Source organism: Rhinopithecus roxellana, chromosome 15, assembly GCF_007565055.1.
Source record: "Rhinopithecus roxellana isolate Shanxi Qingling chromosome 15, ASM756505v1, whole genome shotgun sequence".
NCBI classification, from domain to species: domain Eukaryota; kingdom Metazoa; phylum Chordata; class Mammalia; order Primates; family Cercopithecidae; genus Rhinopithecus; species Rhinopithecus roxellana.
The window spans coordinates 61,029,006-61,044,350 of record NC_044563.1 but is presented as its reverse complement, the minus strand read 5'-3'; the positions used below and the strand labels follow the sequence as shown (position 1 = coordinate 61,044,350).

Sequence of the window (15,345 nt, the reverse complement as noted above, 5' to 3'; positions counted from 1 at the left end):
AAAAACTTCCTTAAAAGCAGCTTCCAGACATAGACATATAGCATCTAGGTGTGGGATGATGACCAGTGTCAAAGAAAGTAGCCCGGACTCCCCCGTCGTGTAGATATTTTACCAAATCGGATAATGAAGACATGGGAGGGAGTGCGCACCCAGAGCCACGGGCTACTGAGTTTCCACTCCTTACCAGTCTCAGAGAAGCCCCCTGGGCGTCCAGAGCCTCTGAAGCCTCCCCGAGCCCAACTCTGACTTCTCTCCTCCCACCTCTCTACCTTCTCTCCTCCCACCTCTCTACCTTCTCTCCTCCCACCTCTCTTGCTTCTCAGCCGCATTTCTCCACACAACGCTTTCAAGGCTCTGCTCCTCCCACTGCTCCTCCCTCATTCCTCCCACGGCTCCTCCTCCTCCCTCCCCTTTCCTCTCAGACTTGACTCTGAGCGGAAACTGAAAGTGAAATAGGGAGCTGGCTACCCGCGTTGAGTCCCCTGTAAAGGTGAGTGAACCCCACTAGATCAAGGAACCCCTGCCCTCCTAGGGGACCTCTCTCCCCTGCCCCAGGGTTGCCCAGCCCCTTCAACCAGTCTCCATCCTTGAGCCGGTCCCATTTGCCCCTTCTCCCACCAGGGATCCCTCAACCCAAGACCAGCTGTGCTTCCGGTGCTGGCCCCCTACCTGGGAGGAGGCTGGGGTGTGGACGTGACTGCCGAATTACCCAGAAGGGAAGGGACCCGGCTGCCCCCTACCTGGGAGGAGGCTGGGTTGTGGACGTGACTGCCGAGTTACCCAGAAGGGGAAGGGGCCCGGCTGCCCGGATGCTGGCACGTGACCTGGGATGAAGGCTAGGTGCGGCTGGGAGAGCCAGGACTACAGCCTAGCCAGGACGGTAGGGAGCTCAGGTCAAGGAGGTCTGCAATTCTGGAGATTCCCAGGTCCAAAAGTCCTCCAGAGGTGAGAGGGGCAGGCTGTTTAGGATGTTCAACCAGAAATGTATAGGCCTTCAAAATTATTCTTTCGAGACCATCCTGGCTAACACGGTGAAACCCCGTCTCTACTAAAAAAAAAAAAAAAAAAAAAAAAATACAAAATTATTCTTTGCCCTAGAATAAGTGTTGTCAGGAACTAAACTAAGTTTGGAGCAGCTGAGAAAAGAGCCCAGGGAGTGCTGGCCACAGTTGCTGTTGCTCTGTGTGTATACATACATATACACATGCTTGTGTATATACGTATACACCTACATACCTATATACACCTGACTTCTGCCGTTATAGGAAGGATTAATGAAGATATATTCAAAGCATGAAGTATGTCTGGCACATGGAAGGTACATGGTAAAAAGTAGCTATAATTTCTCAGCAGCATGGAGGCCTGTTGGTACCAGACAGGAGATGAATGAGCACTGAGGGTTTAAGCAGGAATGGACATGATGAGAGTAGAACTCTCAACAGCTTTATGAGGTTCTTGTCAATTTTCACTCCCTCTTTTAGGGACTCAGTGTCTCCGTCTGTCTCACTGGATCAATGGACCAAACAATGGAGGAGTTCTTGTTATTCAGAACAAGAATAAACTTACTCAACAAACTATTTGATTGGTGTAAAAGTTTTTGACATTAATTGTTTTGCCATTAATTTTATGCCTTTTATTCATTTATTCATTTATTTATTTATTTATTTAGAGGGAGTCTCACTCTGTTGCCCAGGCTGGAGTGCAATGGCACAATCTCGGCTCACTGTAACCTCTGCCTCCCAGGTTCAAGCAATTCTCCTGCCTCAGCCTCCTGAGTAGCTGGGATTACAAGCACCCACCACCACTCCCAGCTAATTTTTGTATTTTTAGTAGAGACGGAGTTTTACCATATTGGTCAGGCTGGTCTTGAACTGAACTCCTAACCTAAGGTGATCCACCCACCTCAGCTTCCCAAAGTGCTGGGGTTACAGGTGTGAGCCGCCATGCCTGACCCATTATTTTTATTTTTATTTTTTATTTTCCTTTGTGTCATTTTGTTTTTCTTCTGTTTTTAGTTTATTTTTAACTTTTGTGGGCACATAGTAGGTATATTTATGGGGTATATGGAATATTTTGATACAGGTATACAATGTGTTATAATCACATCTGGGTAAATGGGGCATCCATCACCTCAAGCATTGATCATCTGTGATACAAACTATGCAATTATACTCTTATTTTTCAGTGTACAATTATTGACTATAGTCACTCTATCATGCTATCAAATACTAGATCTAATTCACTCCACTTTTGTACTCATTAACCATCCCACCTTCCCCAACACACACACACCCTCCCTACTACTCTTCCCAGCCTCTGGTAACCATCTTTCTATTATCTAACTCCATGAGTTCAATTGTTTTAATTTTTAGCTTCTACAAATGAGTGAGAACATACAATGTTTGTCTTTTGGTGCCTAGCTTATTTCACTTAACATGATGACCTCCAGTTCCATTCATGTTGTTGTGAATGACAGGATCTCATTATATTTTATGACTGAATAGTACTCCATTGTGTATATGTACCACATTTTCTTTATCCATTATCTGTTGATGGACAGTTAGATTGCTTCCAAATCTTGGCTATTGTGAAACATGCTGCAGTAAACATGGGAATGTAGATATCTCTTTGATATACTGATTTCCTTTCTTTGGGGTATATACTAGTAGTGGGATTGCTGGATCATATGGTAGCCTTATTTTCAGTTTTTTGAAGAACCTCCAAACTGTTCTCTATAGTGATTGTACTAATATACCTTCCCACCAACAACATATGAGTGTACCCTTTTCTCCACACCCTCCTCAGCATTTGTTATAGCCTGTCTTTTGGATAAAAGACATTTTAACTGAGATGAGATTATATCTCATTGTAGTTTTGATTTGCATTTTTCCGATAATGATGTTGAACAACTGTTCATATGCCTGTTTGTCATTTGTGTGTCTTCTTTTGAGAAATGTCTATTCAGATATTTTGTCCATTTTTGAATCAGATTATTATTTTTTTTCCTATAGAGTGGTTTGAGTTCCTTATATATTCTGGTTATTCACCTCTTGTCAGATGGATAGTTTGCAAATATTTACTCCAATTCTGTGGGTTGTCTCTTCACTTTGTGGATTGTTTCCTTTGCTGTGCAGCACCTTTTCAACATGATGTGATCCCATTTGTCCAAGTTTGCTTTGGCTGCCTGTGCTTGCGGGGTATTTGAAAGAAATCTTTGCCCAGTCCAATGTCCTGGAGAGTTTTCCCAATGTTTTCTTATAATAGTTTCATAGTTTGAGCCCTTAGATGTAAGTCTTTAATCCATTTTGATTTGATTTCTGTATATGGTGAGATATAGGGGTGTAGTTTCATTCTTTCGCACGTGGATATCCAGTTTTCCCAGCAGCATTTTTTGAAGAGACTGTCCTTTCCTCATTGTATGTTCTTGGTACCTTTGTTGAAAATGAACTCACTGTGGATGTACGGATTTGTTCTGGGTTCTTTATTCTACTGGTCTATGTGTCTGTTTTTATGCCAGTACCATGCTGTTTGGGTTACTTTAGCTCTATAGTATAATTTGACATCAGATGATGCGATTCCTCCAGTTTTGTTCTTTTTGCTCAGGATAGCTTTGGCTATTCTGAGTCTTTTGTAATTCCATATAAATTTTAGGATTGTTTTTTCCTATTTTTGTGAAGAATGTCATTGGTATTTTGATAGGGATTATGTTGACTTTTTGTTTTTCTTACACAGACTTTCTCATATTTTCTTTTCCCTTCCTTCTTCCTCCCAACCAGCCCCACTAAAGGGCTTAACAGCACGCTTGACAATGGCTTCAGCAGCACGCTTGACAATGATGTGGGAGGAGGTCACATGCCCTATCTGCCTGGACCCCTTCGTGGAGCCTGTGAGCATCGAGTGTGGCCACAGCTTCTGCCAGGAATGCATCTCTCAGGTTGGGAAAGATGGGGGCAGCGTCTGTCCTGTGTGCCGGCAGCACTTTCTGCTCAGGAATCTCCGCCCCAATCGACAACTAGCCAACATGGTGGACAACCTTAGAGAAATCAGCAGGGAAGCCAGAGAGGGTGCACAGGAGGAACAGTGTGCAGTGCATGGAGAGAGACTTCACTTGTTCTGTGAGAAAGATGGGAAGGCCCTTTGCTGGGTGTGTGCCCAATCTCGGAAACACCGTCACCACGCCATGGTCCCTCTTGAGGAGGCTGCACAGGAGTACCAGGTGAGGTCTTAGAGACACAAACAGGAGGAAAGAAGATGGGCCCTGGTGAGTGCTTTGGTTTCAGAGCAGGGAATGGGAGAAGACCACCTCTGGATTGGAGGGGTTAGAGAAAGGAGGGGTTTACCTCTCTCCATGTCTACTGTAGAAGGAGAATTATAAGCTAAACCCAACCTCATTCCCCAGGCGTAGGAGATATGCATGAGAAAATGCTGCAAGGATTACCCCACCCTATTACTTGGTTTGCATGGGGACTAATTATGCTGTCTTTCTCCGCAGGAGAAGCTCCAGGTGGCATTAGGGGAACTGAGAAGAAAGCAGGAGTTGGCTGAGAAGTTGGAAGTGGAAATTGCAATGAAGAGAGCAGACTGGAAGGCAAGAATGACATCCTGAAGGGGATCTTAGGCTAGAAGGTTGGGCAGGGTCCAGGGTCCTCAACTCACAGCCTTAACTGTAGCTGTGCCTGTCTGAGCTGTGATAGAGTTGGTCCGTCTCACTCTCCAGAAACCAGCTGCTCTCTAGGTTTACAGATAGACAGGGATAAAAATGATGCAGGTTCAAAGGGGAGCTCCCCATCAGGCCTGAAGATCAAGAATCCTGGAAGAAGGTGCTGAGAGGATCTAGCTATACCCTAAAGTTTTGAGCTCCTCTGAGTGTAGTCTCAGAGGTGTGATGGCATCAGCACCTGGATGTCTGAGACAAATATCCTAGGAGAAACCCAACTGCTAGCTAAGCCTTTCAGGAAATGACAAGGGCTGTGAGGAATAGACTTAAGGAAACCATCTGACCAGGTGGTTACTTGACCATGACCAGATCTCTGGTCTAAAATATAATGAAGAATCAATGTTTGTTCTGCACTGATGATTTCCAAGGAGACGTGGAGCATGTTGGGGATGAGAGGGCAGGGGAAGGAGCCCATCTCCAGTAGATCCCAGAAGAGAAACATTTGGGATTGAGGTAGGGTGTGAGTTGGGTTGTGGTGACAAAACAGACCCTCATGTCATCGAGTGACCTTCCAGTTACTAACAGGAGAGGAAAAGCAAAGAATGTCCCCAAGCCCCCTTTCCCAGGACTTGGAGGTGGTGGTATAAGCCTGGCTTTGTGAGGTTGTTGGAGGTGGAAACAGGTGTTTTTTTCTCGGTAACTCACTGAAACAGGAAGACACAGGGGCACATTTGAGTGGTGACTGGGTTTGGAAGAGAGGTTGGCAAAAGTCCCCAATGCCGTATATTCGTGTAGCTGTGGTTGTAGGCCAGCTACAATGTGCCCTAACCAAGTCCATTCCCCTCACTGTCCCAGAAACTTCACCTACCGCCCAAGCAAAATTGTGTGTGTGTGTGCACATGCTTGTGTGTGTGTGTATGTGTGTTTTCCCAGACAACACCAGAGTGGAGTCTTTGGGGGATAGGAATAGGTACCAATACCTCCATTCCCAAAGTTTGGGAGCTTTTCATAAAAACCACCTCTCTCTTTCCCTTGACACTAAAGAAAACGGTGGAGACACAGAAATCTAGGATTCACGCAGAGTTTGTGCAGCAAAAAAACTTCCTGGTTGAAGAAGAACAGAGGCAGCTGCAGGAGCTGGAGAAGGATGAGAGGGAGCAGCTGAGAATCCTAGGGGAGAAAGAGGCCGAACTGGCCCAGCAGAGCCAGGCCCTGCAGGAGCTCATCTCAGAGCTAGAGAGAAGGCGCCATGGCTCAGCACTGGAACTGCTGCAGGTGAGACAGGGAGGGGTTCCCTTCTACTATTCGGGGAATAACTGAAAAAGACCAGAGCTATCTGGAACTGCCATTCGAATAAATGGACACCTGGTCCCTGGAATGTTCTTAAATAAAGTAGAATTTAAACCCATGAATGGTTTGCATTCAAGGCACAAAGTACAGGACCTTTTTAAATGAATGAAAATTCATTTTTAAATGATGAAAATAAGTACAGGACATTTTTAAAAGTCAATGTATGTTGCACTTAGAATCATCTTGCATCCACCAATGATATGTTTGCCTCACTATAGGAAATGATGAACTAAATCGTCTCACAAGTCCCTTCTGTTCTAACATTCTACAGTTCTTTCCTCACCGCTGTTCACTGTGACTCAGCATGGTCATGAGCCATTGCTCTCTGGTGTGTGCAGAAAACCTAATTGTGTTGGATTGACTTGACAGGCTGTCTTCTGCCCAAACCAGGCTTTCTTATTTATTTATTTATTTATTTATTTATTTATTTATTTATTTATTTATTTTGAGACGGAGTTTCACTCTTGTTGCCCGGGCTGGAGTGCAATGACGCGATCTTGCCTCACTGCAACCTCCGCCTCCCAGGTTCAAGCAATTCTACTGCCTCAGCCTTGCATCACCACACCTGGCTAATTTTGCACCCCTAGTAGAGATGGGGTTTCTCCATGTTGGTCAGGCTGGTCTTGAACTCCCAACCTCAGGTAATCTGCCCACCTCAGCCTCCCAAAGTGCTGGGATTACAGGTGTGAGCCACCATGCCTGGCCATGAACCAGGCTTTCTAACATACTTTTAACTGAGTCTAGGAGCCTGCTAGCTCCCATGTAATGGCTCCCAATCCCTACAACAAAAATATTTTCAGTGATTTGGTTTCACATACAGGAAGGGGCAACATTAAGTACTCAAGGGAACTTTAACTAACCAACCTTTCCTTCCCAAGCAATGCTAGTCCACAAATGGAATAGAGCAGTTTCTAGACACCTGAACTTGGCCATTCTCTGCCTGTGATTGGGCTTAAGCCAAGCTGGGCTATGTGCCCTCTCTGCCCTCCTTTCTTTCTCCCCTGGGGAAAAAAAATCTGGTCTTTGAGTCAGAGTCTTCAAACTGATAATCCTTCCCTAGCTGTAGGTCACATCCATGCTGGGCTTCTGGTTACCTCACAAGCATCCACACATCCTTTCTGCTTCAAGCTGGTCAGAATCATCTTTGGGGCTTTGGACCAGAGGAAGGAGAGGAACAGTTCCCCAGGGACCACGATGGATCACATCACCCACAGGGCTAATGTCTCAGTGGCAATCCAGCAATCCAGAACTTACTCTCTGTCTCTTTTCTCCTCAGGAGGTGATAATTGTCCTGGAAAGGTAAGGAGGAGTTTTCTTTTTTAGAAGAGGGGCCAGCAGAAAGCATATATGCCTATGACAAAGGTTATTGAATTGGAAATACATGCACTGAAGTTTTCCCCATCTGGCTTCCTATTCTCAAAGACTTCATTCTCTATAAAATATTTTCTGGTCTCAGAAAGCTAATAAGTGGACATCTTAGTTGGTGATTGCCCACAGTAGTTGGATCATAACATCTTCACACAGTAAAGCCCTGCCAAACAGGGAAATCCTGGAAAGTTCTGGGTCTTTCCAGAATTCAGACTACTCGAGCACGGCCGGCTGGGACTCCTATTCTAAGTGGAATCTAACAAGTTACCTCCCAGAAAGAGCCATGAGTCAGACCCACAGTGTGGGCAAGACTCCTTGAGGTTCCTTGCAGAAGTGATTCAGCCTGTCTCAGATGGATTGCCTATATAATGAAATTGAATGCATTTGCCAGGTGACCTCAGGCTTAGAGAGGAGAGACAGACTGTCCACTTGCTGCAGAGCCCTATAACCAGGAACTCCTGGGTAGAAACTAAATCCTGCATTGTTTGCCTCTCACACCCATCCCTGAAGACTTGAACACCAGAAGTGTTTATAAATTTGAGTTGAATTAAATTATCAGAGTCCTCCACAATGGAGGTTATAGTGCTAGGGTTTGGGATAGGAGTAAGAGACAGGAGTCTCAAACTCTCTTTCCCCCAGGAGTGAGTCCTGGAACCTGAAGGACCTGGATATTGCCTCTCCAAAACTCAGGAGTGTATGCCATGTGCCAGGGCTGAAGAAGATGCTGAGGACATGTGCAGGTGAGGCAAGCTCTAGGAGTTTTGCGGGGGATAATGGGGGTGCAGTGTAGATCCCAGGGTCAGGGAGCCTGGATGGCAACTTGGAGGAGAGATGGAAGGTCAGAGCAGGGGGAGCAGAGATGGAGGTAAGGAAGATGGTTTCTTCAAAGGTCAGGACCAAGGCAAGAACTGGCTGATGGTCGTTTCCTCACACAGGGAGGTTGACCCCTCATGCTCGCCCTGGAGTTTACACAAAATCCCCCCGCCACAGACACAGAGTTAGTGACTCCCCCCATGCAAGACCTGACTATGGTCCTCTCTCTGCAGTCCACATCACTCTGGATCCAGACACAGCCAATCCATGGCTCATACTTTCAGAAGATCGGAGACAAGTGAGGCTTGGAGACACCCAGCAGAGCATACCTGGAAATGAAGAGAGATTTGATAGTTATCCTATGGTCCTGGGTGCCCAGCACTTCCACTCTGGAAAACATTACTGGGAGGTAGATGTGACAGGAAAGGAGGCCTGGGACCTGGGTGTCTGCAGAGACTCTGTGCGCAGGAAGGGGCACTTTTTGCTTAGTTCCAAGAGTGGCTTCTGGACAATTTGGTTGTGGAACAAACAAAAATATGAGGCTGGCACCTACCCCCAGACTCCCCTCCACCTTCAGGTGCCTCCATGCCAAATTGGGATTTTCCTGGACTATGAGGCCGGCATGGTCTCCTTCTACAACATCACTGACCATGGCTCCCTCATCTACTCCTTCTCTGAATGTGCCTTTACAGGACCTCTGCGGCCCTTCTTCAGTCCTGGTTTCAATGACGGAGGAAGAAACACAGCCCCTCTAACCCTCTGTCCACTGAATATTGGATCACAAGGATCCACTGACTATTGATGGCTTTCTCTGGGCACTGCCATTCTCCCCATTGGCACCACTTCTCAGCCACAAACCCTGCCTGTTTTCCCCATGAACTCTGAACCACCTTTATCTCTGCAGAGGCATCTGGATCCCAGCAAGCAAGTTTAGCAGGGAAGTCACTTCATCATCAACATTCCTGCCCCAGATGGCTTTGTGATTCCCTCCTTATATTTGGCCCAAACTCATCTTGATCAACCAAAAACATGTTTCTGCCTTCTTTATGGGACTTAAGTTTTGTTTTCTCCTCTCCATCTCTAGGGTGTCATCTTTGATGAGATCTCTATTATATCTTGTATGGTTTGCAAAAAGACTTCCTAAAAATAAAAAATAAAATTTAAAAACCCGTGCCTCAGTCTATCTCATTCAGTCCTCGTTCCTTAATCCTGAAATACTTGAGAACTCTGAATATGATTAATAGTGACGTGTCTTTAACATTGCATGTTTTTTTCCTGCCTGGGCTGTCCCCTCTTCTCCATTTGAAATATTTGATCTTGGACTGAAGACCCAGGTCAAGAATCTTCTGTACTTCCCCATTATACCCTTCCCCATCATAGCCGCTGTGGTGATAGAAGGCCATCTGGGCTCTGATCGCTGCCCGAGGGGATATTACCTCCTTACCATGATGGAACACCTGCTTTTGAAATACAAAGTTCTCCTGGGGCTGGGGTAGCTCTGTGGACCTCTGCATCTCTGACCCTCACGGACCTGAAGCACCTTCTGTCCATGTTCTCAGTAAGTGACGATGACAACATCAAAGTTCCTGGAGCTCTTTGTCCCTGCAGGGTCAAGGCTGGGCTGCCCTATGCTTTCAGTATTCTTCTAGAAAACTGGCCAACTCCTGTGCCCCTTGGAATATCAAATTTTAATGTTATTTCTCTCTGGAATGTGCCTTTCTTGGGCAAAGTTTTCTGACTAATGCTCACCTGCTACTCACCTGTTGTGTGGCCCGGTTCCTAACAGGCCATGGACCTGTACCAGTCCACGGCCAGGGGGTTGGGGGTCCTGTTCTTAATGATCAGGAATGTGTAGTTTTTTACATTTTTTATTGACATATATGTGCATTCAGAAAAGTGCACATAGCATTCACATCAATGATTCTTTTTGTAAAAAGTTGAATGGAATCCTGTAATAGAACCCATACAGAACCAGAACATTCCCAGCACCCCAGCAGATCCAGATGAGTTCCCTTCAAGTCACAGCCCACGAAGGTAATCATTATCCTCACATATACAACTCAATTTGTTTTGATATTTTGAATCCTATGTAACTACAGTACCCATTATTTTATGCCTAACTTCATTTTTTTTTTTTTCTATTATACTTTAAGTTCTAGGGTACATGTGCAGAACGTGCAGGTTTGTTACACAGGTATACACGTGCCATGGTAGTTTGCTGCAACCATCAACCTGTCATCCACATTATGTATGTCTCCTAATGCTATCCCTCCCCCAGCCCCCACACCCTAAAAGGCCCTGGTGTGTGATGTTCCCTGCCCTGTGTCCAAGTGTTTTCATTGTTCAATTCCCACCTGTGAGTGAGAACATGCAGGTGTTTGATTTTCTGTCCTTGTGATAGTCTGCTGAGAATGATGGTTTCCAGCTTCATCCATGTCCCTGCAAAGGACATGAACACATCCTTTTTTATGGCTGCATAGTATTCCATGGTGTATATGTGCCACATTTTCTTTATCCAGTCTATCATTGATGGACATTTGGGTTGGTTCCAAGTCTTTGCTATTGTGAATAGTGCCACAATAAACGTACGTGTGCATGTGTCTTTATAGTAGGGTTCAATCAGTGGAACCCTCATTGATATGAAAGCCAGGACTGAGGTAACAGCATCACCTGGTGACAGCATACTTTAAGTTTTTACGGTTGGAACAATAAAGCTCTAAACTTGAATCACAGTATACTATGAGAGAGCCCTAGCATTCCAGGAACTCTGATTCCTTAGCTAAAATAGAGTCTCAGTTTGCCCTCAGCACCATATCTACTAAATATTTCATGAAAAATTCAGATACTGTACAAAGAAGTCAGTGACTTTGAAAAGACTTTATTGATCAAAGAGTTGCTTCTAAGGATGAGTCTGTCTTTTAACATAGGACAGAAAAGAATCCTATGAAGAAAAGATAAAAAGAACAGAAAAGACCCAGGTCCTAAATCCTCAGATGATGACATTACAGAGCTAAATCGAAATAAATGACAAAGTCGATCAGTTCCTTGGGTAATAAACTGGAGCAGGAATATGGAAGAGAATTAATGTGTATGCAAATGAGGATGTACTGGGGAATGGGGGCTTGTATTTGCTAGGTTCATGGAGAAATATGAAGAAAAAGAAGGGTAGATTATAAAATCAGCTTTTCTGCTTCTCTGTGTTTCTGCCTTAGAGCTAACCAGTTTAAATGGTGGTTTGCTTCCTTTCACTGATATACCAATGAGAGGAGACTGCCATAATGACATCAACCTAAATCTCAATTCTCAAAATCTGAATACCTTGGGATATCAGATTACCTTTGTACTTGGAGATATACATTATACAGATGATATACTTCCCTTGGTCTCCACCAAAATAAATCAAGTGGTAGAGGTTTCAAAGAATCTCAACTTTTACCCCCACCAATAGTCACTAACAAGTAATCCAGGTACACCCTTGCTTGCCACATAAAAGTTCTCCTGAGAAATGAGGAAAGGCTCTATCAGCACTAATTCTAATTCTCATTAATATTGTCCTTTAAAATTCAAACAAACTAGTTGAATTTTCTAATCTCTTTTGATTCTACAACTTCCTTTTGAATTAGGAAAAATAGATATTATACTGCAATTTTAAAGACAAAGTCAGTAAAGTGGAAAAGGAAGAAAATTTAAAATGTATCCACTGCTTATTTTGTCTCATGTATATTCAAGGTCCTGTTCATACTTTATTTTATTTATTTTTATCATAGGCCTATGATAAAGGTACAATCAAGACAATCAATAAATGCAATGATTATGACACCCTCCCATATCTAATTTAAAATAAAATATAGTTCAAATGATATCAAATATATGTATATGATTACATTAAGATAGAGTCTATCTAAGTGTTTTAACTGTAATGCCCTAGTAAGTAAAGTTTTCTTATGGTTTAATTTGGTTACTTCGGTTTTGATAGTCCTTTTTCTGGCACCCTAAGGATGTGCCAGGAAGAGACTCTGAGAGAATAAGTAACTTACCCAAGGTCAAACACACTGTTATCAAGGAAGCCAGGATTCAAACCTAATCCTGATCCAAAGCTCATGTTCTTCCCTAAACACTATACTTTTCTTTTTTTTTTTTTTTTTTTTTTTTTTGTTTTTTTTTTATTATACTTTAAGTTCTAGGGTACATGTGCATAACGTGCAGGTTTGTTACATATGTATACTTATGCCATGTTGGTGTGCTGCACCCATCAACTCGTCAGCACCCATCAATTCATCATTTATATCATGTATAACTCCCCAATGCAATCCCTCCCTCCTCCCCCCTCCCCCCTCCCCATGATAGGCCCCAGTGCGTGATGTTCCCCTTCCCGAGTCCAAGTGATCTCATTGTTCAGTTCCCACCTATGAGTGAGAACATGCGGTGTTTGGTTTTCTATTCTTGTGATAGTTTGCTAAGAATGATGGTTTCCAGCTGCATCCATGTCCCTACAAAGGACGCAAACTCATCCTTTTTTATGGCTGCATAGTATTCCATGGTGTATATGTGCCACATTTTCTTAATCCAGTCTGTCACAGATGGACATTTGGGTTGATTCCAAGTCTTTGCTATTGTGAATAGTGCCGCAATAAACATACGTGTGCATGTGTCTTTGTAGTAGAATAATTTATAATCCTTTGGGTATATACCCAGTAGTGGGATGGCTGGGTCATATGGTACATCTAGTTCTAGATCCTTGAGGAATTGCCATACTGTTTTCCATAATGGTTGAACTAGTTTACAATCCCACCAACAGTGTAAAAGTGTTCCTATTTCTCCACATCCTCTCCAACACCTGTTGTTTCCTGACTTCTTAATGATTGCCATTCTAACTGGTGTGAGATGGTATCTCATTGTGGTTTTGATTTGCATTTCTCTGATGGCGAGTGACGATGAGCATTTTTTCATGTGTCTGTTGGCTGTATGAATATCTTCTTTTGAGAAATGTCTGTTCATATCCTTTCCCCACTTTTTGATGGGGTTGTTTGTTTTTTTCTCGTATATTTGTTTGAGTTCTTTGTAGATTCTGGATATTAGCCCTTTGTCAGATGAGTAGGTTGCAAAAATTTTCTCCCATTCTGTAGGTTGCCTGTTCACTCTGATGGTAGTTTCTTTTGCTGTGCAAAAGCTCTTTAGTTTAATTAGATCCCATTTGTCAATTTTTGCTTTTGCTGCCGTTGCTTTTGGCGTTTTAGACATGAAGTCCTTGCCCATGCCTATGTCCTGAATGGTACTACCTAGATTTTCTTCTAGGGTTTTTATGGTATTAGGTCTAACATTTAAGTCTCTAATCCATCTTGAATTAATCTTCGTATAAGGGGTAAGGAAAGGATCCAGTTTCAGCTTTCTACTTATGGCTAGCCAATTTTTCCAGCACCATTTATTAAATAGGGAATCCTTTCCCCATTTCTTGTTTCTCTCAGGTTTGTCAAAGATCAGATGGCTGTAGATGTGCGGTATTATTTCTGAGGACTCTGTTCTGTTCCATTGGTCTATAGCTCTGTTTTGGTACCAGTACCATGCTGTTTGGGTTACTGTAGCCTTGTAGTATAGTTTGAAGTCAGGTAGCGTGACGCCTCCAGCTTTGTCCTTTTGACTTAGGATTGTCTTGGCAATGCGGGCTCTTTTTTGGTTCCATATGAACTTTAAAGCAGTTTTTTTCCAATTCTGTGAAGAAACTCATTGGTAGCTTGATGGGGATGGCATTGAATCTATAAATAACCTTGGGCAGTATGGCCATTTTCACGATATTGATTCTTCCTATCCATGAGCATGGTATGTTCTTCCATTTGTTTGTGTCCTCTTTTATTTCACTGAGCAGTGGTTTGTAGTTCTCCTTGAAGAGGTCCTTTACATCCCTTGTAAGCTGGATTCCTAGGTATTTGATTCTCTTTGAAGCAATTGTGAATGGAAGTTCATTCCTGATTTGGCTCTCTGCTTGTCTGTTACTGGTGTATAAGAATGCTTGTGATTTTTGCACATTAATTTTGTATCCTGAGACTTTGCTGAAGTTGCTTATCAGCTTAAGGAGATTTTGGGCTGAGACGATGGGGTTTTCTAAATATACAATCATGTCATCTGCAAACAGGGACAATTTGACTTCTTCTTTTCCTAACTGGATACCCTTGATTTCTTTCTCTTGCCTGATTGCCCTAGCCAGAACTTCCAACACTATGTTGAATAGGAGTGGTGAGAGAGGGCATCCCTGTCTTGTGCCAGTTTTCAAAGGGAATTTTTCCAGTTTTTGCCCATTCAGTATGATATTAGCTGTGGGTTTGTCATAAATGGCTCTTATTATTTTGAGATACGTTCCATCAATACCGAATTTATTGAGCGTTTTTAGCATGAAGGGCTGTTGAATTTTGTCAAAAGCCTTTTCTGCATCTATTGAGACAATCATGTGGTTCTTGTCTTTGGTTCTGTTTATATGCTGGATTACGTTTATTGATTTGCGAATGTTGAACCAGCCTTGCATCCCAGGGATGAAGCCCACTTGATCATGGTGGATAAGCTTTTTGATGTGCTGCTGAATCCGGTTTGCCAGTATTTTATTGAGAATTTTTGCATCAATGTTCATCAGGGATATTGGTCTAAAATTCTCTTTTTTTGTTGTGTCTCTGCCAGGCTTTGGTATCAGGATGATGTTGGCCTCATAAAATGAGTTAGGGAGGATTCCCTCTTTTTCTATTGATTGGAATAGTTTCAGAAGGAATGGTACCAGCTCCTCCTTGTACCTCTGGTAGAATTCAGCTGTGAATCCATCTGGTCCTGGACTTTTTTTGGTGGGTAGGCTATTAATTGTTGCCTCAATTTCAGAGCCTGCTATTGGTCTATTCAGGGATTCAACTTCTTCCTGGTTTAGCCTTGGGAGAGTGTAAGTGTCCAGGAAATTATCCATTTCTTCTAGATTTTCTAGTTGATTTGCGTAGAGGCGTTTATAGTATTCTCTGATGGTAGTTTGTATTTCTGTGGGGTCAGTGGTGATATCCCCTTTATCATTTTTTATTGCATCTATTTGATTCCTCTCTCTTTTCTTCTTTATTAGCCTTGCTAGCGGTCTGTCAATTTTGTTGATCTTTTCAAAAAACCAACTCCTGGATTCATTGATTTTTTGG

The 15,345-nt window shown here is 43.2% G+C and overlaps 1 protein-coding gene across 2 annotated transcripts; it reads left to right on the top strand.

Annotated features, from left to right (window-relative positions):
* Positions 1-417: 417 nt before the first annotated feature.
* On the top strand, positions 418-9,361 carry TRIM21 (tripartite motif containing 21). 2 transcript variants are annotated; one of them, XM_010366946.2, is made up of 7 exons: positions 418-490; positions 3,777-4,216; positions 4,493-4,588; positions 5,702-5,932; positions 7,284-7,306; positions 8,015-8,115; positions 8,422-9,361. In XM_010366946.2, the coding sequence occupies exons 2-7, from the start codon at positions 3,809-3,811 to the stop codon at positions 8,988-8,990; spliced, it is 1,428 nt and encodes a 475-aa protein (XP_010365248.2). In that variant the 5' UTR covers positions 418-490; positions 3,777-3,808; the 3' UTR covers positions 8,991-9,361. The 2 variants fall into 2 exon arrangements, with proteins under 2 accessions (XP_010365248.2, XP_030774628.1); XM_030918768.1 differs by lacking the exon at positions 418-490 and adding an exon at positions 584-945.
* The last annotated feature ends 5,984 nt before the right edge of the window (positions 9,362-15,345 follow it).